This window comes from Sander vitreus, chromosome 13, assembly GCF_031162955.1.
Source record: "Sander vitreus isolate 19-12246 chromosome 13, sanVit1, whole genome shotgun sequence".
NCBI classification, from domain to species: Eukaryota; Metazoa; Chordata; class Actinopteri; order Perciformes; family Percidae; genus Sander; species Sander vitreus.
In genome coordinates this window covers 21451664-21479024 of record NC_135867.1, presented here as the reverse complement: position 1 = coordinate 21479024, position 27361 = coordinate 21451664, and the positions used below count along the sequence as shown (strand labels likewise).

Genomic DNA, 27361 nt, shown 5'->3' with positions numbered 1-27361 from the left:
AGTGTAGATGTTGAAGTCAACAATATGAGAGAAACTAAAGCTAGACTTTATGTTAGGGTTAGTTGTACTAATATGCTTAATTGCAGAGATCTTAATAATAATTGCCCTTAGTTGCATCCTTTCTGATGTTTGGCCTACTTCTATTAGTATATACTATTCTACAACTTTACACCAGCGTGGAGATACTGTAAGTTCTACCTCTCTCTTATGAGTATGTGATGGCTCAGCATATACAAGAACATTTGTGATTTTTAATCCATATGCAGTTTAATGTCTAAAACTTTACATTCAAATGTTGTTTGCTGATTGCTTTGGTGATTGATCCCAGTCTCAGACAAATACATTTATTTAAGGACATAAAGGATTCGGTACAGTTTGGTTACCATTCTAACTCTAATCTGCACAATGTATATTAAACTGCAATGTATATTAAGCAACAGGGCTTCTGCTTTGTGCTGCGTAGACCATGGTATAATCATGGTAATGCACTCTAAGATGTTATGATATAGAAAAAAAAATTGTGTGTATTATCACTTACTGTACACGCAACACAATAATTATGTGCAGTGGTGATATTCAGTGTCAATGCAGGAAGCAGAGTGATATTCATGTCCAAGTGGGTTTACAGTAAATTCATCCAATTTGTAGTACTTAAGTGAATGTATTGAGACAATTTTGCATAGATCGTTACCTTGACTCACATAGCATGTAGGACATTTTGTAGTATATGGTCATTTCCCTGTAACTACCCTGCAACAACAGCTGTGTTACAATCATGCACATTAACTCAGAACAAAGCCTTAGCTCAAAATATTGAGCTTTGTCATCACAAGAAGTAAATAACTCAAGTAGCTGACTGTTTGTTGGCATTGTTTTTTTAAGTGCGTGCTTTCAAAAGATCCATTATTCAAGATTTCTTTTTTGTCTTTGTCGGGTGGGTACGTTGACGTCGCGGGTGCACTGTGGCTGCTCTTATTGAGACATCACTTTCAATCAAAGGCCGCTATGCAAACATTTACAAATGACTAAACGTGTTATTGTGCCAACCTGCTGTATTTTTGCTGATGTGGTTCACAATCGGATGGCCTATAGATGATCTCCATGTAGTCGGACATTCTGTCCTTTTTAGCTTAACTACTGTATATGTCATACATATTTTTATTTATAAAGTCAAATGTCTACCGGACTACTGTCATTTACTTCCTGCGAAGCGCTCATTTGGTTTATAATTTATACCGTGTGGTCTCCATTTAAAGCATCTGGAATAGATCTGTCCATTTTGCCTATAAGGTCACATGCCTACCGTTCAAATACAGACGTACGTATCAACTGACTGATGAGCTTAACTGAGCAGCACAACACACCGTCTCTATTTCTCTCCTTCCTTCTTCCTTTGAGTCTCTGAACATTCCCCAGCACACACTGTCACTTTTCCTTTTGATTCCACTTTTTTTTCATTTGGTCTACGTGACTTTATTTTGTTTTCCTGACTTTACATTTACACGGTTTGTTTTTGAAATACTATTTTTTCCTTGTTTTTGAGTCTGTCATTTAGAGTTTGTTATCCAGCTCTGTAGACTTTAATTTGTCACGTTATTTTCTTTGCTTTGTTTGAGATGAGATGTCTCTTTTCTTTTTTTTATCTCACCTACACAATGTGACTTTCTCTGTTCCTTTGGTGGATCATCATTTCATGTGCCAATAAATGAGCAATAAACTCTAGATGGCAGTGCAGGAGAAGCAAAGAGCATTAGTCAGGTTCATATGGGTAAAGAATAAGTATATAATATACAATACGTGAAGCATGTGTTTCTCAGTTTCAACTTTTTATAATAACTGCTATATTCTACTGAACCTCTCTTACATCCTGCACTGGTCAACAGACACATTAGTTATTTTCATTTTGTCATGTGTTTTTGTCATTTCTCATTTTCATTTTGGCCATTTCTTTACTTTAGGACTGTGTAGATATGATAACACCCATAATCCCGTTTTATAATTTCTGTCGTCATGACATTGAAAAGATGACAGGAAATGAGGAGAAAGAGATGGGGGATGAAATGCAAAGGTTCATCGTCAGTGCCTTAACCCCTCAGCTTCCAGGGTGCCCCAATATTTCACATTTAAGGTCTACGGTTGTTTTCTCAAAACGTTAATTGGTTGTAATTGTCAAAACAGCTTGAACAAGCAAGTAAATAAATAAATAATTAGAGGTAATAAAAATTTATTTGTCAAAATGGCAGCCAACAACATGATCCCCTATTCACTTGCGTGCACACCAGAGTTACTATAATGGTCACAAATGAATATATTAATAGAGAATTAATTTTATGACTCCTACTCTCTTGAGACACATTAGCCATGATTGTTGAGGAGGATCTACACATAATTACCACAGGTTAATGTAATTATGCAGGCAGCTTCGGCAGGACTTACCATTACATGGCATGCCACTGTAGGGTTACTCAAGAGATTAGCTCTGAAGGAGCCCGAGACAGCCTTTTTCAGTAGCAAATACCTAAAAATCTTTACCTTCCCCATACATCAAAATGTTCACTTTAAAATGATGAAGGGACGTGGAAACGATGGCATCGGTTAAAACTGCCAATGGGTGACTTGCTGAACAAATTAGGTCTATAAGTAAATAAATTATAAGTTGGACCATAAAGGACTATTAAATGAATTATACACTTATTTAGCCAATATGTTTCCTGATGGCTTCAGGATAAATCCTGTAGTGAGCACACTTTGTCCTCAATCAGCCACACTGTACACGGGCATGCTGCCTTCTTTAGAAAGAAACTAACCTTCAAGAGTTATTATTTCATTTACAAACATATTTTAAATATAAATATTTTGAACAGAAACAGAATCATGAGTCACACCATCTACTGTCCTCTCTTTACGGTGGTGGAATGTAACTAAGTACATTTACTCCAGTACTGTAGTGTACTGTATGTAATGTAATTAAATACTTGAATTACATTTTTCTGATGATACATACTTTTACTTAAGTAACATTTTCAATGCAGGAATGTTACTTGTAACAGAGTATTTTTTACAATGTGGTATTAGTAATTTAAAGGATCTGAATACGTCCTCCACCACTGTCTGTTTGTGCAGTACATAACCGTCAAAACCACATCTGCATATCTTTCGATGGTTTTAAAACAATAAGGTCAATACAAATATTGTTTTAAAACCAACAAAATCTAAAATCTGCTAAAAATCAAATTAACCTAAACCATCAACTCTAATTCCTTTTTTTTTTATCACTTTGGAGTACTTTAATAATGCTCCTCATGGGATTGTAATTTATGAGTTGGAAAGGCAGCCGGGAATGTATGTAGTGTTTTCATAATTCACTGACAAAATCTGTGTATGTAAGTAGGAAGCGTTGCTCATACGCAGCCTCTTAGTGTGGACTCTAAGTAGGTTTCATATATCAGGTTGGAGGTTTGTGACAGGATAGGACGATAAGATGAGGCCACCTTTACTTATCCTCTGTCTCTCTGGCTTCCTGTGATGTACTGCCTCTGCTCTCCTGTTTTACCTCATCATTTTCTTTTTCCTTCTCTTCTGTCCTTTTCAACTCCTCGCTGTGCCCGAGCTGCTTTAATGATTTGCCTTTATTCACCAGCTATCACTTATCTTACACGGCTGTTTCTCTATTCATACAGTAGTTGCCGTGACAGTGCACTGTGCATTTATTCATAGCTGTTCAGTGGTGTTAGTGCAAGAAATTGTACTGCTGAATGTAACACGCATGTATAACAATAAAATATATTTCATAATAATTATTATAATGAAATATATACAGCATCATTCATTATTACATGCACGAAATATTTTGCTCAAGGTGAGACCAACAGTACTGAAAGCAATAATCTTATTGGCTCAAAGACCAATAAGTGACTTAACTTATGTAATGTTCTTTAAATAAAGAATTGATGGTTATGGTAAGTGCAGGTAAGATGACTGAAGTTGGAAATATATAACATGATTAATTAGGCCTCCAGAAAAACGTTAAGGCAGAGTTGCAGAATTAATTGCTGGGTTAAGTCAGTGGGTCTCCTGGTGGCCTGTTGGGCAATAAAATTGAACAGCATGGCTTAAATCAAATCACACTGGGGACGGTATGCTGAAATATCAAGTATACCATTTCCAACATTAACCTTTTTACTGCAGATGCAATTATTAAATAATGAGAGCTTTTTTCATGCTACTTTTATTTCCTGACTGAAGAGTGTATATCTTCCTTTTTAATTAAAGGTTTTGACCACTGTCAAACTAGTCACAATCCAAACATCTCAGCCTGTTCAACACCATCTTTGATTAATCCTGTCATCAGCCTCATCAGTTATACAAAAACCTTAATGTGGTGTGATGCTGTACTGCATGGAGGGAGCAGTAAAAAGGCTAATTCAACGCAGGTTTAAGTTAGGACACACCTTCTTTAGGCTTGATATTCCACAGTCTAAAGTGTGATGTGCGACTTTGGCAATTAGACCTGTCCCCTGTTGTTTTGATGATCAACTTCTCGGTTTTTGTACGTCCAAAAGTCTACGACACAAATCATATTAGATATAATTCAAGTTAAAAGCACAAAACGCCTTAGCCTGGTTTGTATATTTTTTTTCTATATCAAATTTTCTGCTTGTTTCTGATTGCTGAATGCCCATATATAAGAAATACACAAACAATGTTGCATAATGTAAACCTATGACAGTGGGGAGGTAATATTCTACTGTTTGGCTGTCTCCTGCCGTGCAGAAAACAAGCATTTTATTTTGAAATGGTTAGGGCAGGGAGCACTGTGGAGGAGAGACAATTACACGACTTTTTAATGTTTTTGAATATTTATTAAGACCACATGATGGCTAAGTGGTTAGCACTGTTGCTTTTGTTTTTTTTTCCACACAAAACCTGTGATCTTTCTGTGTGAAGTTTACATGCTCGCTTCATGTCACAGTAGGTTTCCTCCGGCTGCTCCAGTTTCCTCCCACAGTCCAGAGACATGCCGGTTAGGTCAACTGGAAATTCTAAATTGCCTTTAGGTGTGAGTATGTTTGTCAGTTAGCCTTGTGATGGACTGGTGACCCTTCCAGGGTGTAATCTCGCGCCCAGTGCATGCTGTGATATATAAACTCCAGCTCCTCGCAACCCTGAAGAGGAGCATGTATTAATTTTCATCTATGGCTATAAAGAAATGAGAAAGAAAATTGAGAGCTTGAAGAGTGTATATGCTGTACCTAACTATAGGTTATGGCTAACTGCATTTAAAACTATTTTTTGAGAGTGAAATTGATATGATTAATGATTTATGTTGTGAATTGAACACAGCACACAGTATTCCCATCTTGTGAACGTCTAGGGATATTTAAGGTCTTGAGGGTTCGGCATGAATAATTTCAGCCAGCACTACAGTAGTTCCCTGTGGTGACCTATATATCTTCATTCATAAAGACAATCTACATTCACAACCTTGTGGACTAACGTGTCAAAACTGTAGAACTACCTCCCTCGAAATGTACTCCACTATGGTCAACATACTATATTTGCACATCCTGCACTAATCCATACAGCCTCTTTTTTCTTTCTTAATGTTAAACAGTTATAGGCACATGTTTGTTTATGTATGTATTGTTTGTTTATTTCATAATAATGTTGAATATGCATGTGTATGTATGCACCAACAACCAAGGCAAATTCCTTGCTAAGTGTTACTTACTTGGCAATAAATCCCTTGCTGATTTTGATTCTGATCACCACCTACAGTAAGCATGATGTGAAATGTTTTTTAGTCATATTTTATTGATTTGTACCTGGGATGATGATCTGATTTAATAAAAAAAAAAGAAGGTTTGTAACCAGCCTTAAGGTGCCACCATCTTTTAGGGTAGGTGTGTTCACATACCCATAGCTCAACACACTAATTAATGGTGAGGATGTGTCAGCGTTTGGTTGTAAAATTCACACATGACACACACACATGACACACACACACACACACACACACACACACACACACACACACACACACACACACACACACACACACACACCGGTTGGTAGATCTCAGGCTTTTCACATTCACACGAAGCTTGATTGGAATATTTAAAGCATCTAAACTTTACATCATGCTCACAGAAATCACTTACCAATCATGGAGTTGAATTCAATAGACCTGCCATAAACACTGTGTTGAATAATTGAACATTAAGGTGTCATTGTTACTTTTTAGATCTTCTGTATTTGGTCACAGCCGATGCGTATCAAAGACACCCTTTGGTTTTTTAAAGATTCTTTTTTCATTCTCTGCTACTGTATTGCTTACTCTCTGCCACGATGGAAATAACTGAAGAGGCCACTGTATAGAATGCAGGGAAAGAGTTTGGTGCGACGTAACATGTTCTATTTGTTGAGGGCAGTAGCCATTGTAAACCAAAGAAAACACAGACTCAGCTGGATAAATCATCATACTTCTCTTGCAACACTGTAAGGAAAATGCTGCACAGTTGCTATGGAACCCTCTGTTGCTAGGCAATGGGTTGATTATCAGAGTTGTTTTTTTTTATATAAGAGCGGTGTATTCGTTGCTGTCCACCAAATTTGCTTTCAGAACTGACAGGTTTTTACAACTACTATTCTGTGGAATAACATGACAACGCTATCCACGATTCAAATGCAATTTATCCAGTGTGATATAGTCATACTCTGGACTGGAATTTATGCCATACTGAATATTCAAATGCTCTGTATTTACATGAATTGTAAACATCATGAAAGGTTCCACTGGTAAACATTGATGTTGGGGGGGGGCAGTGCTTCTTCTTCCAATGTGTACCATACCAAACCATATATGTGACTGTCTAGCTTCCTTAAGGAGCCTCTTTAATCAGATTTCATCATGTGCTGATGCTGTATGGGCTGCATTGAGATGTCTTCTCTTCTGCTGAAAACTAATTTTTTTCTTGGCACAAGTACAGAATATAAGCCAGATATGCCAAAAGATTTAACTCAGCCCCTAATCTCAGCACCTGTTAGCTGGTAATGAATGCTGCTCCATTTATTCAAATATCCAATTTATAAGCAGTGGAGATAGGGAGAGGGAATATCATTACTGAATGTTGCCCTCGTGTGGTTGCATTCCGATATCAGACTGATTAAACCTTTTATTAGTGGAAGTAATTGTTGATGTTTATTATTTATAACTGCTTTTGCAGTGCACATTTCTTTTGTTATTTAGACCCGTCATGAGATCATAGGGTGAGTTGAAAAGCACTGTCTAAAGCAGACATTAGCAATGTTCATAGTCCAAGAAATAAAACCTTTTTGAGGTTTTACGTGCAGAATTACGTGCCAAACTCCATTCAGAAATCTCCAAATTGACTGATGCTTTGCTTTTCAGCAATGGAATATACAGGTAACGTTGGCAAACATATGCACCATCATGCAGTATTTAATTTTAGTGCAGTGCAAGTTTGTTTATTGGCAACATTAATAAAAAAAAAAACAATATCCGATTTTGTCAGACATTGAAGATAAAGCAGTTCATATATACATATTCTATATCTGAGGAACAAATAATAAGTGTACAGTAGGAGCTTTAGCTGGCATTGACAATCCATAATAGAAGCACTTAGTGATTTTTTTCTAATTTGTCAAGCACCCAGCTGATTACTCTCTGACAGACTAAGAGGAACCACCTTTACTACAGTACAACCTATGACAACTAGTGCCTGAATTGGTCCCAAAAAAGGTGCCAGTACCCCACAATTCAGCAATTACATGACATGATCATTGCATGTGTCCTGGATATATTTATATTCATACCTTATAAGGGTGACCCCGAATAGTCAACTGTTCAGCGATTCAATCTAACGAGATTGATTTGACTACCAATCGAGTCGAATCATCGCAGTGTCTGAAAATGTGGTTATGAAACAAAGGATCATTCCATTCCGGCTTTACGGGGGTGCTGAATGTCTGATTTAACATAGAATTGCTTGGTTTTTCCCAATAAATCATATAGCCTATATGGTATAAATATCAGCCAAGGACTGTATATACAGTCTATGATATCAGCCTATTAGTAATATTGTTAATAACAATTAGAAGTAAGGGTAATCATGTGGACAATATTGCCCTGAAGACAACCGATTACAGCCTTGTTGACTATACAGTGACATGGATTGGCTATTTAAATTTGTTTGATTCTGTATACAACCAAGAATGATTTCTAAAGCATTTGTCACATTTCTACAACACTGACCGATACCATGGGATTTGGAGATGTTAGATATCTTAGATCCAGCTACTCTGGTAAGTGGCTCGAATTAGAAAAACAGGATGACCACTCCCTGGCACTGAACCTATATTGTTTAGATATGAACAGCTCCAAGAAAATCGTTAAATAGGGCAGCCTCCCCGCCCACCACATCAGTTTAGCTTGTCTGCCCCCGAGGCTAGATGAGACTGTCAGACTTGAAGCTAAATATGGCAACACATTGTTGGAGTTGAGAGGACACCACAGCATACATAATAAGCAAAGGATGGGACAGCTAGGCTAAATAAAAAAAGCAACTGTCAACGAGGAGTGGAAATATGATAAGCACAGCGAGATGCATGACTGGCTGCTTTTTGAACCATCGAGGGAATCTACACGACGCAGCAGCAGTCGTCATCGCAAAGTTCCCAACCTTGCTAATAATTCCCTCAGCCGTGATCCAGGTCAATCATCCGATGCAGAAACACAATTTACTGTAGATGTTGTGAAGATGATGTACTAATTGTAAATGGTTACCATGGGGATCATCAGGCCATTCAGTAAGCACGTAATGTAAATGTTACAGCATTTAGTTTCAAAATGCACTTATGTTATTATTATTATTAAGAAGGCATTAAAAATAAGAGGAATTAGGCCCATAACACCCCAGAAAGCTTATTTCTCTGCTTACCGTATGTACAACATTCCATTTAACTGTTTCCACCACGATTGCTTTTGTGAACAGTGAATGCCATTTTAATTATGCAATATGCATATGTTGTTTTATTGATCACTTCACATAGTTCTGCTTGATGGCTCTTTGCAGACAAGGTTCGGTCAAAGTCATTAGCTTTGTCATTTCTACTCTAATAGTAAGGGTATCTGATGTGCTATTGATATCCAGGGAAGCTGCTACCTAGTTAGAATGATTGGTCTCAGTAATGCTTTTATTAAAGGAATAGTTTGTGTTTGTTAAATGTCCACGAATAAATGGCCAAAAACAGCCTGTTTGATTAAGGTGGGTGTGGAAACCAGAAACCAGATTACTTTTTGGTCAGATACAATCAGGCTTGGGTAAAAACAGATGCCAGGCATTAGTACTACGACTCTGGCAAGAAAGTTGGCAAATATCCCTCCTTTGCACTTTGTGATCAATATCTCCTTGGCAAGGAAACAACAGAGTGAACATGGTGGTCAGTTTCTTTATCAGCTGTGTTTGGTCGCTCGGCACTATAGGAATTGAGTGTACCTCATAACTTGGTTGTGTTGCTCACATAGCTATGGTAATTCTCACATTGTGATTTAACCTTTGTTGCCATAGAGAAAGCTGGAGGATGAATTGCACATCCTGACTTGATGCCCACCTCCAGAAGCCCCAGTGCTGCAGTAAACTGTGCCATTTGAAAGAGAGTCAGAGTATCGTAATATGCTCTGAGCAAAAATAGATGATGGTTAAAGCTTAGAAAGTCTTCGATATACACAGCTGAAAGCATTAGAACAATTCAAAAATGTCAAATGGAAAATCTCTTTGCATGAATGGGTTATTGATTGATACCTGTCCTCAACAGAAATTCCATAGTGGATTTAATGGACAGTAAGTTGCCATTTCCTTTGCACGGCAGCTGGATTCTTGCGATCATTCTTGATATCACAAGATTACGCAAGAGTTGCGGTCACATATCACTCCAAAATCCATCTTGTCAGACTTCAATTTGTGTCTGAACTACCAGCTAACCGAACCAATCAGCCTCCGGTGAGGAGCTACTGGCATCTACGTCCATGGTTTGGGTGTGTGTGTGACGGCCACGACTGTTCGTTCAGAACAACAATGGCAGACCTGATAGACAGTTTATCCTATCACCTGCCAGGTTTTTTTTGTTTTTAAAGTGCCTGCCTTTTTTAAAACCGTATCCAATGATGGCTTCTCATATGGTTCTGTGTAACAAACCATCTGGCGCATCTGGTTAAGTTGCCATGGTAATACTAGCAAAACAAGGGTGGCAGATAACGTAAGAAAATGTCATCACATAAATGAGTCACACTGTAAACACTGTCTTTCACTTTATTTCTAAAGTCATTCATGAAAGGACAGCAGTCTTGTGAGAGCCAGCAGCGTTCTTGCGTTTTATATTTTGTGCGGATTAAACAAACAAGATATAAAACATGTTGATTAGCGAGCTTTAGAGGTGCTGGTAGGCCTTATGCTATGCTAAGCTAAGCTAACTGACCGTTGTCCATATTTTTACTAGACAAATGAGAATGGTACTGTATCAAACTTGCAAGGAAGCAAAACTACTGGGTTATGTTTAGAAAAAGATCAGGGTTAGGGTTAAAATAACTAGGCTACATTTGTTACGTAACTAACGTAGTTAGTTAAGTAGGTAAGTTACGTGACAAAAGTACGTTCAAATAAATCAACATTGACTTATGATTTGACATGGGACAGGGGCACAAACAGCGGCATCCTGGGTGAATGTCCTGTGTTTGTTGACCCATCCATCCACCCCACATCCGTCCTGTGCAGACTTGTCGCTCTTTATTCTATGTCACCTGACTTCTTCCTTAGAGGAAGCCCTGCATGTCCTGGCTCACAATTACGAAGTATATACACAAATTAAATAGTGCATTACTTTTTCTGGGTAGCCTATATGTGAATACAAACAGCCTGTCTATTCATGAACTGATAGAAAGACGCTAAGGAGGACATGCTCTACCAAAGTCTTACCTCATAAAACATTTGCACAGCCTCATTATTCTCCATTATATACCCTCTTCTCCTATATTATTGGTATTACCTCCAACAACAGTTACCAGCCCTTTGCAGTGAGTTTCTGCTCATGGCGCCCATGTTCTTGTGTGCATGCTGGTAGAACATGAAATCATTACTCTGCCACGCCTCAAGTGATCACGAATCCAACAGAGCACCTTTTATTTAGTAAAAATTTCAGTAAATCTGTCTTATGCTCTGAGCGCTGTCGCTGTGCCCAGTTCTAGGAGCCACACACTGAGTTCAGTCTAGAGGCATAACTGGTTGACAATTCAAGATCAGTGCTTATTGTTTCTTTGTTTTAATGCAATCTATATCCAGCCCATCAGCAGACATCTGTTGAAAGCTGTTCATATTGTGATATTGGCTTGACATTAAAATCAGGAGCAGGTTGACAATATGGTTTGCCTCGGGACGGCATGTTCTCTTTCTCTCACGCACTCCTTTCTTTTGTATACAATCCAGACAAAAGGTGACTGTAGTGAGCACTTTGTTCATCTGTTATTGGTATTACTTTTAAAGAATATCCAAGTATTTTGTAGTGAAAATCAAGCATTTTTTAGACAATGTTGGAATTGGTGGTTAAAAATGAATGGATAAATGCTTATTAAAGATGTAAAGGAATGTTGTTGTTCTCCCAATGTGTGAAGTGCAAGTACAGGTGGCAGGTTTTATTTTAAGAAAGATGTGGTGACAAAGTGAGTGCCTCTGTTTCACTAAAGCAGGGTCAAATATGCAGAGAGAGAGAGAGAGAGAAAGAGGGGTTGGGGGGAGATTTGGTGCTTTCTGTTTTCATCTAGCGAACGAATGTACTTTAACATCTCTGGGGATAACTGTTACCGGTTACCTTCACAAAGTGCAATGGAAAATGGCCCTACTTCCTCCCTTCTTTTTTTGAAAGAGATGGGTCAAGAAATATGACAAAGCTTCAGGGCATTTAGCGTGGGGGGGGGGGGTTACAGGATATAACAGACAGGATAGATGGGCCGTTTTTCGGTCAACTGGTTTGCTGGTTAATGTTTTAGTACTAGTATTTGAAAAGAAACATCGTAATAAACCAATATCTTCAGGAAGGGTCCCATACCCCATATGAGGAAATGATCTTTAAGTCATTTAGATTAATCGTGGTACATGTTAACACAGACAGTGGTTATGGATTTGAGTCAGTTTCCTACATCATACTTTGGGTTGTTTGTCTTTTGACTCTCTGATGGTGCATTCAGTAATGGTGAATTCAAACGGAAAGAGCCCAGAGTGTTACATTAGAAGGTCTGTATGTCTCTGTAATCTCATAAATGAGTACAGTCACGACTGTCTCCCCTCAGGCTTCGGGGGGGAGTATTTCCTGACCCTAATTCCTCCGGATCGTAGAGCGCAGGATAGTACAGTACAGGAGGGTACAGGAGAGTACATAGTTTCGTTTGCTGCAGAGCTTAGAAATAATGACCCAATTATGATCATATTTTTCTAATTTATGGGTTTTTCAAAGCTTTGACCAAATGGTCCAGTTGAGATAATTAATTGCATATTATATGATCCATTTACTCAAATGAAAGTAGATATCAGCTGGCATGGCTGGTACAAACTCCTGCACACATTATTCCACCAAAAAGCAGGGTAGCACTTAATAATAACCATCATTAACAAAATGGTGAATTGATAGTTAACTCAACGTTAGGTAATGGTTATTTTACTGGTAACAAACAATGCATTTATGTTTACTAATTATTCAGAATGTTATAATGTATGATATTGTGTCATTAGTTTAGTGTTATATAAACACATTTTAGATATACAGTGTGGTTAATAATTTGTCAATGGTTGTGACTTTTTTGGCTTATAATTAGTTAATGATTAATAAGTGTTTTTAAAGCATCACATAACATTACTTTGGCCCCATTAAATCTTTTTTTTTCTGTGATCTATTAATGATATGAATTCTTTAATTATTTGTGCACTAATAGCTAAATAATGTTTATAGATGCTTTACAAAATATTTATTAACCATAAACAAGGAATTATTAGCATCAGTTGCAACTTTATAATAATCATCCAAATAGTTTTGTTTGTGAATTTTACGGTTTAAAAATGATTTCTTAAAGGTTTACAAATCATTTGGTAATCATTAACAAATACTTAATATAAAATATAAAATGTTATGATAGCCTGTTAAAATAACAGATTTTAGCATTATACTGAGAATAAGTTAACATTAGAAATCATTGTTTCATTTCATTGTTTAACAATAAAATAACTATTAATTTAAGCTTAATTACCTGTCAATTTACCATTTTTTTGTGATTGTTATTATAAAGTGATACCATATACAGTGGTTGGTTCCCATGTTTCTTTCTACAGTTAACTTTAGAACAAACTTGCAAACATTTGATTGACAGAGGCCGCTGGGGAGCACCAATACTACTACTGTGTACTGCGTCGACTTGTTAACCTATGCATAAATTGCCCGCCACACAGCTGCTACATGGTTTTCCAAGCAATTAACAATGTTATACACCCAGGTGGGGGTTTAGCACATGCGTGTGTGCCAATGCAATTATATTTGCAAGCTGCACCACAATAGCTACTTATAGTTTAGATGGATTCACGCTCACGCTCCCATAGATAAATATAAACTGATTTGATTACAGCAAAGACAACGTCGGCAGTATTGACGGCAAAATAGGCTACAGAATATTTTGTTCTGTACTGACAGGTGCAATATTTGAAAATCGCTAATTATTTATTATTACATTTATATCTGCATTTATGTCACATCATAGAGACTTTCAAACATCAAAATGTCATTTATTAAATGTATTTGTGTCAAAAGGACATATAAACATCTTTTCCTATTCTATTTTGCCTGGAAACCCTTCCAACACGCTTGCGTGTCGCATGAAACATAGGCATTGGTCCTATTTCTAGCATGCACGCGTTTTCGGCGCCTGAGATGTGCGTGTCATGCAGGCAGTGTGCAAGCTCTAACCTGTTTACATGGGAGCGGAAATAAAAACGGACACGCCACGCAGCTGACATGCTCACGCCACGCGGCCAGTGTGCAGCCAGCCTAAAAAGCAGCACAGTAAGTGTAGTTAGGGAGTTACATGTCATTTGCATTCGTAGGATTTTTGCCTTTAAGGTTTCGAGAGACACATCATCACTCCTGAATGATTTATTTTGTAATAGTTTTGGTGCAGACACTGACTCGATAGTCCCTGTGTTCCAAAGGTGGGTCAGATCCTGGCAGTGTGCCCTGCAGGAGTGCGTCTGAGCTTGTCCAAGCATGCAAACAAACGTGTGTTAAACCACCATTAAAGCCTCATTCAACATTGGTCTTGGTTTCACAATCGCTCTGGGTCAATGGGACTTTGGTTAGACTTTGCGTGGGGTGCTTGGACCCCATTATACTTTCATGCAAGTCTAGTTTGTTTTTGTTTTGGACTGGGGGATACACTGAACTGTTCTGATGCAATGTACAATGAAATAAATTATTCAATAAACTAAGTCTCCCCCAAATAAAAAAGAAAATCGCAGATTTAGTTTCATCAGAGAAAACTGCCGTGTGATTAAAGCGTACTTGATGAAATTTTACCCATCAATGCAGAGATTCCATTGGCTAATTGTTAAAAAAATATTTTCATTAATATCTTTGTCCACACAAAATGCCTTTGGTCAAATGTGCTCATTCCTCTGTTACTTTATATTTTATAGAATGTACAATGAGCTCCATGCTCTAAGTAATTGAAACCAGACACAGTTTGTGGGTCTATGCTGTTATTACAGTGATAAACACTATAGTTAGTGCAGGTAAAGTGCAGACTCACAGCTTTCATTGGCATGTATTTATTTAGCCATATTCCATAAAAAGAAGTAAAGTCATATGGCCTTTTCATGCACTTAGACTCTTTATTTTAGGCTTGTGAAGGTTATTTGGGCAGATTAGGGTTATATAAGCACATTAATACATTGTCAAAAATATTCATGGCATCTGAACTGTGCAAGTCTGCAACCTACATCACTATGACACATGCTGTCTACAGTAATTGTCAAGATCTTTTTTTTTCCATTATTTTTTTTTCATTTCAAAGTGTTGTATTTTGAGAGGATTTAGAAGAAAGGGGAAGTTGTAGAGCTGTTCTGGTCAAATCGTGACTTTGCACTTTTTTTGACTAAGTCTTTTGTGAACCTTTTGGGGAATGAAACCTTGCAAAGTTTAAAGAAAAGAGAAGAAATGTGAAAACAAGTGATCTAGACAGATGTGCAAGGACAAATCCAACAAAGAACAAACAACTTACTTCTAGCTGCTTCTGACCGGGATGGTATGAAAACTGTTCTCGTCATTAGCGTCTTTTCTGTTTTGTTCTTGAGTCAGAGATAAGGACATAGACAAACAGAGCGGCAGAGAGAGAGAAAAGGACGGAACAGGAAAAATAGAATATATATAAACAGTAATGTGTAAATCCTATTTGAGTAAAAGTAGACTCTGTACCTCTTGATGGGGATGATACACGCAAACATGACTTATTGAAGTACAGCTGTTCTGTGTTGTTTATGATCCTTATGCTAATGCTATTTCCACTATAATACAAGATTATGTGAATATACTGATTCAGCACAGCCTCATAAACCAATCACTGAAATGTTTCTGCTGTTTCTGTTTTCTGTGTCAGCACTTTATATTTTGTGGCCTGATCATTCTCACTGAGGCAATGCAAGGCTGACACGGTTTGAGGGAGGGAAGGACGGGGAGGGAGCGTGTTTAGGTGTTGTGGACTAAAAATGCATAGGAGAAAGAATTTATAACGATAAAACACTGAGTATCAGTGTCAACAAATCTGTTCACTCACAAAATCCACTGCCTGGTGTAACGGCTTCTCTTTGTTTTGCTGCTTGCTAGAAAATGTATCAAGCAAAGAACAGATAAAAGGAAGAAAAAGACATCACTTTGAAAAGACTCCAGCCCTCACTGCAGTTCTGCGTCTAGCTTTACGAGGGGGCAAGATGGCGCCATGTTATGTCGCCTCGGTGTGTTGGTGCGCATTGTTTTTGTTTGATTGTCTTGTTTAACTTTGCTTTATTGTTTATTTCCTTTTTAATACCTTTTTTTTTTTTTCAAACATGTCCTTAAAATAAAGACAGTGTTGTACATTGGCTGATCTGTGTGATCACACAGTACACAGTATGTCTAAAGTCACCTACTCTTAGTTTCAGTGACACACATGGGTGTACATGGGTACCGTGAAATGGATAATCCTTGTAAACCTTAACTTGCGTGAATATTGAAGTGGGCTAAGTGTTATCTGTACATGTAAGGGAGTTGACGTAGCTGTTTACATGTTAACAGTGTGTACGGTAATCGTACAGTACAGGAGAGTAACTGATCTTTGCTTTGTGTTTTACGTACAGTCTCTGAGCAGCAAAAACAGATTTAAATTTTTCATCAACGTAGTTCAACATGTGCAAATAATGCATAATGCAAGCATTCTAGCTGATGTTGATCTTTTATAGCCTGGCATTGCCAGACTAATTCACAAATGCATTTTAGTTTGCAACCTCTCAGTTCATTTTCGATTTCCAAGGGGCGTTAGCAACGGCACGGACCAAAATGCCTCTGCATGCAATTGAATAAACCTACAACCAATCACAGCAAGGAAACGTAACCTACAACCAATCAGAGCAATGAAACGGCGTAGCTCTGAGCTCCACATGCATGTTGGGGCCGTGCTTAGTCGGTTTTGAAGCAGGAAAAAGGCAACCTGGTCACATACTTTCTTAAATTACAACTAAACCGTACACCAAAATGTGTTTCCGAAAACATTTTATGATATCAAATACAGTAACATAATCCTGAATCATATTCGATCAGCACTGCCTAGTTTGGCATCTTGATCTGAGTTTCATTAGCCCGGTGCGTGGACACAGTATGCCAGTTACGTTCGGTAATTCTGTTCGGTAAGCATGACGCTCCTCTTCATCGTCATCGTCTTAAACCCGCCCCACGTGAGATAAGCGGTTGTGATTGGCCCGTCCAGGTTCAGGCCGGCTAGAAATCTGTTTGAATGTGAGGGGGGCCAGACGTATCTGCCAGAGCAAATGAAACGATTGAAATATTTGTCTGTTTTCTAGGCTAGGACTTTAAACTAGGAATATTGAAATCTGATGTATGGGCGAAATCCATACTTCTGAGCTGCAAAAAATGTAGTATACAAAATCTGATGTGACATATGCAACTGAAGTCATCAAATAGTTTTAGTTGAGAATTTGAAACTTGAAAAGGAAAAGATGTGTTTAAGAACATAAGTGAGAGTTAAAATAGGTAAATGAATGTAACATTATCACTACTCCATATATTTATTTTGCTTTGTGCATGGAAGTGCATTCCAATTATAGTAGTTGCATGTTATCTTTCTTGTACTTTTTCAGTGATATTAGTTTTTTTGATTGTTCTCTCAGGTCCTCCAGTCATCGTAGGAATGAGCATCAACATAGCGAGCATCGACTCCATCTCAGAAGTAAACATGGTAAGTTACAAACTTCTTTGTCCCTCACTGGCTTCCCACACACAAACACTGCCAGTCGTGATTGTTGGACTAAGTGACCAAGCCAGGCCGGGGCTGGGCAAGAACTTTCCACATCTTTCCACTCAATGAAACCTTGGTTTTCACACTAAACATAAAAATGACTAGTTCATTTAACTACTGATGATTTGCTCACAGTGTAATCCTTACAGTACTTTGCCAGACAGCACTCATTGTTTTGCTCTGGCACAGACTTGAGAGCAGTCAGGAATGCAGGCTGAGCTGTGAAGAAGGCAATATGGCCGGTGTCTGAGTGACGTCATTCTTAGCACTCTCTTAATTTCACTCAGCGTGACTCCTCCCATATGGTGAGGCAGCTTCTTTCTTTATGTGTTGTTTTCTTTCTTTATTTATTTGTCTCGCTTTTGCTGCTGGAGCAATCCAATGCTCAATTTTATATTGTGTGAATGTTAAATTTCACGAGGGGTGAGATATTTTTAAAAAATGCGCTTACAGATTAAACAAAAAGCTAAACTGCTCGACAGTCAAGTGTCAGAAAGTTATCTTTCATCAAATCTGCATTTGAGATTGCTCATTTTTAATGACAGATGTGATCGAAAGGGTTGATTGATTTTTTAAGTAATATGGCTGAGCGCTCATTAAGACCTGTGTGCAGTGGTGTAGTCTACGTGATACGCAGGTATACGCAGTATACCCACTAAAAAATCTCCAGGATTTCCATATACCCACTTAAAAATGTGCAATGATACGCAACGTCGCTACGCAACATATTTTTGTGACAGAACTTTCACTTCAGCTATTTGCATTCACAAATACGGGGTTGAGTAATGTGACAGCAAACTAAACTAAAACTGCAGAACACGCAGAGAGACTTTTCTCATCTTTCATTGACCCGCTCCTCACTGAGCGCAGTGTGTAGTGTGTGCGTAGCGACCGGGCCCAAATGCTCCGCCTACACTAACCCCAGCATCCTCCCCTCACCGCACATTTAAGACAAATATAAGTAGCCTGTTTTATTTTGTCCTCGTTGCTTTGGGGTCAACTTACTGCCCCCTTACTGCTTTATATTCCATTTTATTTTTGATATATTTTGAATGCCATCTGTGTTTTCCTTCTCATAGGATAAATAAAGGTATTCCCACCATAAATTGGTTCATACAAGTGTATCACAATGCAGGGAATGTGTTTTTGACACTCCAAATAACACTGGGGGAGGACACCCAGACCCCCACACTTTGATATGCCGCAGCTACATGTGGCAGGGCATGCAATGCAAACACTGCAGTAACTGCCTGCCTGGAGCAGATAATGACCATATATAGAAAACCAGCTCAGTATGACATCATACGAAGCAGAGAGTAGAAAAAAACTTTGAAACCGGAGCATTCAGAACAGTGGGAAATCTGAGGTTTTGGTTTGCAGAGATTTCTTTTAAATATGTTTACCTTTGGCCACGTTTAATATTCGTCATTGTAACATTATACTGTAGATATGACAGAAAATACAGAAAAGCATAATGTCTCCTTTAACATGCATCATCATGCTCGAACGCATGACGCGTGGGTAAAATATTATACCTGTTAAAAATGACCTGAGATTAATGGCACATGGTATTTAAAATCATTGGACTGTAGGTTGAAAATGAAGCCAATGTATATCTGTCTGATTGTATATTACTTTTAACGGAGGGGCAATGATGTATTGGCTTAAGCACTTTCCCAGTTAGATACAGTATAATACAGAAGTACTAGCACAGCTGTATTTATTGGTTTGCTGCCCATGTCCTATTTTACAAATGCTGAGCAGTTTAGTTTTTCTGATTGTGTAAAAAAGCGAAACAATTCCATGATCTAAAAGCATAAAAACAGTGTTATAGTGCCCTCGTAGGAGATGCATTTCTTTTATCGCTGTTGTAGCCTTATCAGAGTTGCTTATTCCTCTTGTTGCCCTTCATTAAATTACATTGTGGTAAACCACTGAATAGAGGCATTTAAAATGTTTTATATGCTCACGTCTGTTAGTAAACACCACCTTGTTCTTGTCGTCTACATGAATTATTTTACTATCTGTCAGTTGTAATTTTAGGACTGGCATCAATATTCAACTTAATTTTTTTATTTTTGTCTGTGATAACATCTATGTTCATGTGTTCAAGTTTGATAAACCGTTCCCACAGAAAAGATAAACAGAAAAGCTAAAGTTTATTTTGCTAAATTGTTCCTGTAGCTCATTATCTTGTGCGTAGTACAACTGAATAGTTTTTTGTCCGTGACTTCATGTACATTTTTCTCTCTCCCCAGGACTACACCATCACTATGTATTTCCAGCAGAGCTGGCGAGATAAGCGTTTGGCCTATGGTGAGCTGAAGCTAAACCTGACTCTGGACAACCGTGTAGCAGACCAGCTTTGGCTCCCTGACACCTACTTCCTAAATGACAAGAAGTCCTTTCTTCATGGTGTGACAGTAAAAAACCGTATGATCCGACTGCACCCAGATGGCACTGTCTTATACGGGCTGAGGTAAGAGACTCTTCATCGACATTTCTCATTTAAATTTGTGGCTAATCAATACTGAATATTTGTTGTTGTTTTGTTTTCTGCATTTCAACATGTATCTACTGGGTGAACCTTAACTACTGGTGTACTAGTTTCAATTTTCAGAGAAGATTTTACAAATGTGTACAGATGTGGCCAAAAGATAACTTTTTTATTTCACACAAACTGACAGTTGTGCGCCACAAGAGGCAGTACTGTGATATTGATTCAGCAACACAGTTGCGCTTGCAGAATTCTATTTCATAGAACACAGAGTTGAAATCTAGGGGTGTGTTCCGATCACCTAGTAGTTCCCTGTGAAGTGGACTGCACAGGGTATTTAACCATGTTAAGTCAGATTCCAAACCATAAGGAGCAAAAATGCTTCAGTTCAAAGGGAAGTGTGAGCTGTGTAGAGAAGAACGCAACGGTTCATCAGTTCGCTGGAAGTTGACAAGCAAGATTACCCATCAGTCATTGCGCCTCCCTGGAATGACACTCTACATCTTGTATAGTAATCAAATCGCATTTATTCACAAGTCACATACATGTTAATGGAATGTGTGTTTTTAACGGTGTTCATTTTTGTTTTAATATTTTAGGGCTGCAACTAACGATTATTTTCATTGTCGATTAATCTGTCGATTGTTTTCTCGATTAGTTGTTTGGTCTATAAAATATCAGAAAATGGTGAAATGGATCAGTGTTTCCCAAAGCCCAAGATGACGTTCTCAAATGTCTTGTTTTGTCCACAACTCAAAGATATTCAGTTTACTGTCACAGAGGAGTGAAGAAACTAGACAATATTCACATATAAGAAGCTGGAATCAGGGCTCCCGGATAGCTCATTTGGTAGAGCGTGCGCCCATATATAGAGGTTTACTCCTCGACGCAGCGGGCCCGGGTTCGACTCTGACCTGCAGCCCTTTGCTGCATGCCATTCCCCCTCTCTCTCCCCTTTCATGCCTTCAGCTGTCCTGTCAAATAAAGGCTTAAAAATGGCCAAAACATAATAATAACAAAAAAAAGATGCTGGAATCAGAGACATTTTCAAATCAAATCGATTATCAAAATAGGCAAATAATTTGATAGTTGACAAATAATGGATTAATCTTTGCAGCTCTACAATATTTTATTTCAGTATCAATGTATTCAGTATCAGTGTCAAATTTCCACAGTAGCAGCAACGTATCCAAGGTGTTTATTGTATGTTACCAGGGTAACGCACATGGGATGTGATATCTGCGTTGGTGACATTGCAGGGTGTTCCAAATGGAGGAATGTTGTCGAAGGAAATTCCCTTAACCGACATCCACTGAGCAGGGAGCATGGAGCACTGTTTGTGTACACTGTGAAACGGAACACAGCTTTAGTCCAGGGTGTTTCTCTGTCTTTTACCCAGTGCATGCTGGGAGTTACCCATAAAAGGAATGTGGTACAGTATAGTTACGGGTGGATGGATTATTTTTCAAATTTTACTTTTGGAAAGATTTATTAATAAGAAAATATGGAAATACAGGAAAAAAAATATTTCATTGGTGCTAGGATAGGCTTTACCCCTCTGTGACCCTAAATCACCATTAGCACATACAGAAAATGGATAGATGGCATCAGCAGTATTTAGAAATCTAGGGCAGGGGTCTTCAATGTTTTTTAGGCCAAGGACCCCTTAGCTGAAAGAGAGACAGAGAAGGGATCCCCTAGTACTGTACATATATGTCATGTTTTAATGTTAAACATACATGTGGAAGGCACAGTGAATCCTTAAGCATACCTCTATGGATACCATATGGCTACTTTACCTATAATAAGCTTATCTTCAATGTGCAAATGTTAAATGTTGTTTTTTTTTTCACAAAAAGGCCAAATTATTTTTCCTAATAATAGGTTGGATTCATATTATTGTATATTTTCAGACATATTTGAATTTTTGAAAAAATAACCTTTCAAAAACATTTTAGACATAATTTGGCGGCCCCCCTGCACTTTGTTACTCTAAGGACCCCCTAGGGGTCAGCGACCCCCTGTTGAATATCTCTGATCTAGAGCAAGAGCAAACACGTCATTGAATATAAGAGAGAGACAACAGAAACACTTAATTGACGGATGTGAAGGAGGAGTGATATTTGCCAACAGTAGACTGCTGTAGACCCGGACATGCTCATGATAACATTTAATTAGATACCTGCTGCCTTCATCATTTGCCTCTGTAATGTGGAAGTAATACAGCAAGTGAAAATGTTGGCACATGTGGCGCCAGAAAAACAACATCACCGCTGCTAGTATTCTGGTCCTGTGGCAGTATGAAAGATGTATTTTTGGCAAGAAAAACAGGCTTTAAAGCTTTATTTATAAAATGAATTGTCTAAAAACATCTTAGTGTGACTCAGGACAAACGACAACAATAGTTTGGTAGGAGAGGGGTACATTTAATCTAAGATTAAATGTCCCAGAAAGGCAAAAAATAAAAGTTCAAAATACTAGAAAATTCAGTCAACAGCAAATGTGCACAGAAGGACCCATCTAGAATTCCTTGGGGACGGCTAAAAGTATGAAAGCGTCCTGAGGTTTGTTAAAGCCCAGAATGGATTGCTGCTTTTCTCAACACAAGTCATTAAAACAAAGTAGTTTGATGGAGGCAAAGAATCTGGGAACATGTTTTGTTCCATGAAAAAAAAAGAAAAGAAAAAGCAGTGACAAGGTGTAGATCATATAAAGTAATGAATTATTAATACAATAATCAGTATTCAGAAACCCTGAATTACTGAATTGGTGCTGACACAAAGGGAGATTTGATGGCAAAGGTTTTCTTTTCTCCTTTTATGGCTCTTCACAAGGTATCAACTTTGTAGAAATGCAATCTCACTGCTGCTGAAATGTCTGCCTACTAGATGAATCTTTAAGGTTTGTTCTTTACCCTCTGTGACACGTGGGCCTAGCAATGTACAAGTGCAATCTTGGAGCAGCATGGTGCGGCCCTGAGAAGGGTCCGGAGCAGGATGAATATATATTTTGTTAGAGGAATACGTCAGGAGGTACTACCGCTTGGGCGTGCTTCAATAAAGGCCAATCAAATCGCCCTCATACCACCTCATATGTACTAGATGAAAAACTTCAGTGGTGGAAGAAGTATTCAGATCCTTTACTTAAGTAAAAGTACTTATACCACACCGTAAAAATACTTTTATAATATTTTATAAACTACATGTGCTTTGCGTGCAGAACTCTGTACTTTGAACTTGTAAAGTAACTAGTAACTAAAGCTGTCATATTAATGTAGTGGAGTAAAAAGTACAATATTTCTCACCGAAATGTAGTAGAGTAGAAGTAGAAAGTAGCATGAAAAGAAAAGACTCAAGTAAAGTACAAGTACCTCAAATTTGTACTTAAGCACAGAACTTGAGTAAATGTACTTAGTTACACCACTGAAAAACGTATACGTGTGCCTCCACCAAATAAAGCAGGTGGAAACGGGATCAATTTCACCCCATTTGGTGCCAAAATGACACTGAATAAACAGTCCCAGCTGCTCCTCTCAGCGTACGTACCTCAGCACATCCAGGTTCCTTTGGAGCCAGGAAAGGAGCAAGCAGGTACAAGCATAGTAAAAATGGACTTGTGCCAGAAGAAAATAGCATTACACCTGCATTTTCACCTCTACTGGCTTTATGCCTGCATAAAAACAGAAAGCTAAGACTGTTGCTAGGGACACAGGCATTCTCCAACATCTCATCTTCAAGCATACTGCATCACCCACTGCAGTAATGGTAAAAGGCAGATGGCGTCAACCCCTTGGATCTGTCCTCCAGACCATTTTTTCAGCCATGTACGGTAATTAGAAGCAGTGCATAATCTACATGCCACGGTGATTTCAGCACCTTTACAAGCTTCCTGTAAGCATGCAATTAAATCGCTTTGTGAAAATGTTTGACTTTGCCCAAGGGTTGTGTGGACATTTTCTTTCCAGAAAACAATGTAACTTTAACAGTACATGTTGCGTTCTCAGTTCCTCTCAAGTTTGATCGCTGCAGGTTTTTGTTGTCTTAAATGCATTTTCTTGTAAAGACCGCCTTTTTGAATCCATCCCCAGCGCTACTCTGGAGCGCAGTAGACTGCAAACTGTGGACAATCACATTACACACACTACTGCACCTAGTGCTGCGCTCGCCGCTCTCCCCTATCCACTCACGGTGAAATGTGCTGATACTGGTGTTTGTCTTTTTCTGAAACCATTATTTACCTTGATTCCTAGTGCTCCCATTGATTTTAATCTGAGCTGTGCTGATTTGTGTTGATTTCATTCATTTGAAGTCCAAGCTCTACCTGTCCACATTTTTTTTACCCACTGATCTCGTGTTGAGCATTAAATGGTGCATTCTCTGTACCTGCAGTCTCTATTCTGTGGATAAACCATGCAGATTGCATCTTTTTTTTTTTTTTTTTAGATTGCATCAATTATATTGATTTAATACACTTAGTCTATAGTTGTCCTTGTTGCTAAATCTTCCATATTTGAATGCATTGGTAGTGATTTGGGGTAGCATACAGCACAGTAATCAGCGCTGCCTCGTGGTCGTTGTAGTGTTTAGATCATGGCTCCCAGTCCTTCCAAGGTGACTGGCAATGTTGGGGAGTAACTAGTTGCAACGGTGTTACATAATTTAATTGCAAAATAAAGGTAACTGTAATCCATTACTGTTCCTGGGAAAATAATGGGAAATTAAATTACAGTTATCCACGAAAATGGGTAACATTGGGGGTTACATCTGAATATTTTCTGTAAAAAGCGTGGCTATATGTTGAAGATTATTAATTTCGTTGCTTTGCATGTTTTCCATGTGCACATTGTCTTCTTTTGCCATTTCTAGCCACAGCCGTTGAGTAAAGTTTGATGCTGTTTTGATGCTTACGATTGGTTCTCCTGTTTGAATTTGCAGCGCCACCCGTCTGACAGTTAAATTGCCTCTCAAGCTGTCATTAGAAATTTAGAAAAGAAATCAAAAAGTAATGAAATGTAATAAGTTACATTATTTTGTTAAAGTAATTGAAATAGTTGCTCTACTGTTACATTTTAAATTGTAATCGGTAACCTATTACATTTCCAAAGTAACCTTCCCAACATGGGTGACTGGTACCTGTGGGTATGTGTGTTTCTGTGCCCCAGATTCTTCCCATTGTCCAACAAGCAGTGATGGAAAGAAACTAAGGAGGTTTACTCAAGAACATTTTTACATTGGTGTCCTGGTACTTTTACTTAAGTAAACAAACTGAGTACCACTGCCAATGATATGTAAATATAGTGCATTGGAGACTATGTATAGTCTATAACTGTGCATATGCCTACCCATAATTAATTCCCCCAAGGGTGGCCATGCATTGTGAGAATCAAACGATGGAGGAATGATGGTGTATTGTAGGTCCAAAATTCATATAAAATCTTGAAAACTGGCCCCAACCCTGTCCCTCCACTGAATATTTATTTTGCAAACCTTGCTTAAATTGTCATTTTTGTATACTTGAGATATACTGTAGCTCGATTTCAACCCTGTGCTTTATTTTTATGTGAAGAGGAGGGAGGGGGACTGGTCTGAAGACTGCTGAGTGGTGCAGAAGAGCATTTGGGTGTTGCAAACAAAGTCATTCCAAACATCAATAAAAGAAGTCGGTGTCAGTAGAAAGTGTCCAGCCCTGTGTGCATTATAGAGCAGCTTTTGTCTAACTTGCCAGTGAGTTGAGAGGCTGAATCATTGATAGCGGACTGACAATCCTGTTTGGAAGTGCACTGGATCCTCAGAGCATTGAGGGCTTTGTTGAGCTAAGCTTTCGCCAGATGGTGATTTCTCTCTTCCCATCTCGTGTTCCTCTGTTTATTAAACCATGGTGTAGTACTATGATCTTCTTTGGTAAGCAAGCTGCCTCACAGAGAGGGCTACAGGAGTAGACTGTGTAGGTGTCAAAACTATTGCTCATATATCTGAAAGCTTCCCTGTCTGTAGTGCTGTAGTCTCGCATTGCCAGACCTTCCTCCACAGCGCTGCGGCGGAGGGTCTGGCTAGTCCACAAAACATTCTGGGATGGGAGAAAAAAGTGCTCTGGTTTATTGGCATATCTTTAAACCAATCACAATCGTCTTGGGCAGTGGTAAGCGTCAGACGCAGGTACGGTGCCACTGCAAAATAGCCTCTGGAAGGAACTTGTTTTGGTTGTATGTAGGGATGCGAGCTCTGGAATCAAAATGGCTGTCGAGTGTGTGATGAGAACATTACTCAAAAAAAAGATAAATATAATTTGATTGTCGGTTCTAGCTCAGAGGATGTTTCCCGAATCAACCGGAGTTTAGAATGCCAACACAAAGAAAGCAGAAGGTGAGGGACATCCGGCCTAAAAAGAGGGACATCCGTCAGAACCTCCGGCGGCACGGATCAATCCCGTAAATGAAACGTCGTCGATATAGACTAATAGTGCTGAGGCTCTGTGATCCACCTCCAGATTGCTTTTAGTTGTGACGTAATGCTGGCACGATAATTGGTCAGAAAAAGCCAAGAGTGGCCTGTAGAAATGAGTGGAATGCACCTTTAATTGTGAATTAAAAGTTTACTTCCTCAGACTCTGCGCCTGCTAGAAAGTTCTTGGTTTTAGTTTGTTTTGCATTGTTATGATATTAAAGTTACATTTGCATTATTTGCTTTATAATTTGTAGTCGTCTCATACCTCTTATTGAAACTGACAAAACAATACAAACTTTCTAACATTGCATATCATGTTGAAATCTACAAAGTAAAGGGACTGCTGAGTGTGGGACTGCAGTGCCTGCTCAGGTCTTGGACTGCTGCTGACCATCTCTGGTGGGACTGTAAGTTGCTGACCTACATCTGCTGACATATCCAAATCCCAGGCCCTTGCTGTGAGCCGTCCCAACTTGTGCCTACTCAATGAGGATTCTCCCCTGACTTGTTAACTGTCACATATAAAGTCAATTTTATTCGTCCTGGGTTGTTTTTTTTCTTCCTTCTCTCTGCCAGGGGGTGAAGAAATCCATTACTCCAAGCTGCTGCTGCTGCTGCCAGGGTTTCACTACTTCACTGTGCTACCAGGGGTATTGTCTTTTAAGAACAGTAACTGTGTCTTGACAGGATATGCTTTCCTGTTTATGATCACGGAGGACACAGGAACACACTACAGCTTTAGGTTTCAGGCAGCACATTTTAGTTTCTCCATATTTAGTTTTTCACTGCATACAATAAGATGCA

At 38.5% G+C, this 27361-nt stretch overlaps 1 protein-coding gene across 1 annotated transcript in view; it reads left to right on the top strand.

Moving 5' to 3' along the window:
- gabrb4 (gamma-aminobutyric acid type A receptor subunit beta4) overlaps positions 1 to 27361 on the top strand; it is a 51449-nt gene that overhangs the window by 11526 nt on the left and 12562 nt on the right. The window contains exons 2-3 of the mRNA XM_078265881.1: positions 17490 to 17557; positions 19876 to 20096. Coding sequence (XP_078122007.1) covers positions 17490 to 17557; positions 19876 to 20096 — 289 coding nt within the window. The remainder of the gene's footprint in view (positions 1 to 17489; positions 17558 to 19875; positions 20097 to 27361) is intronic.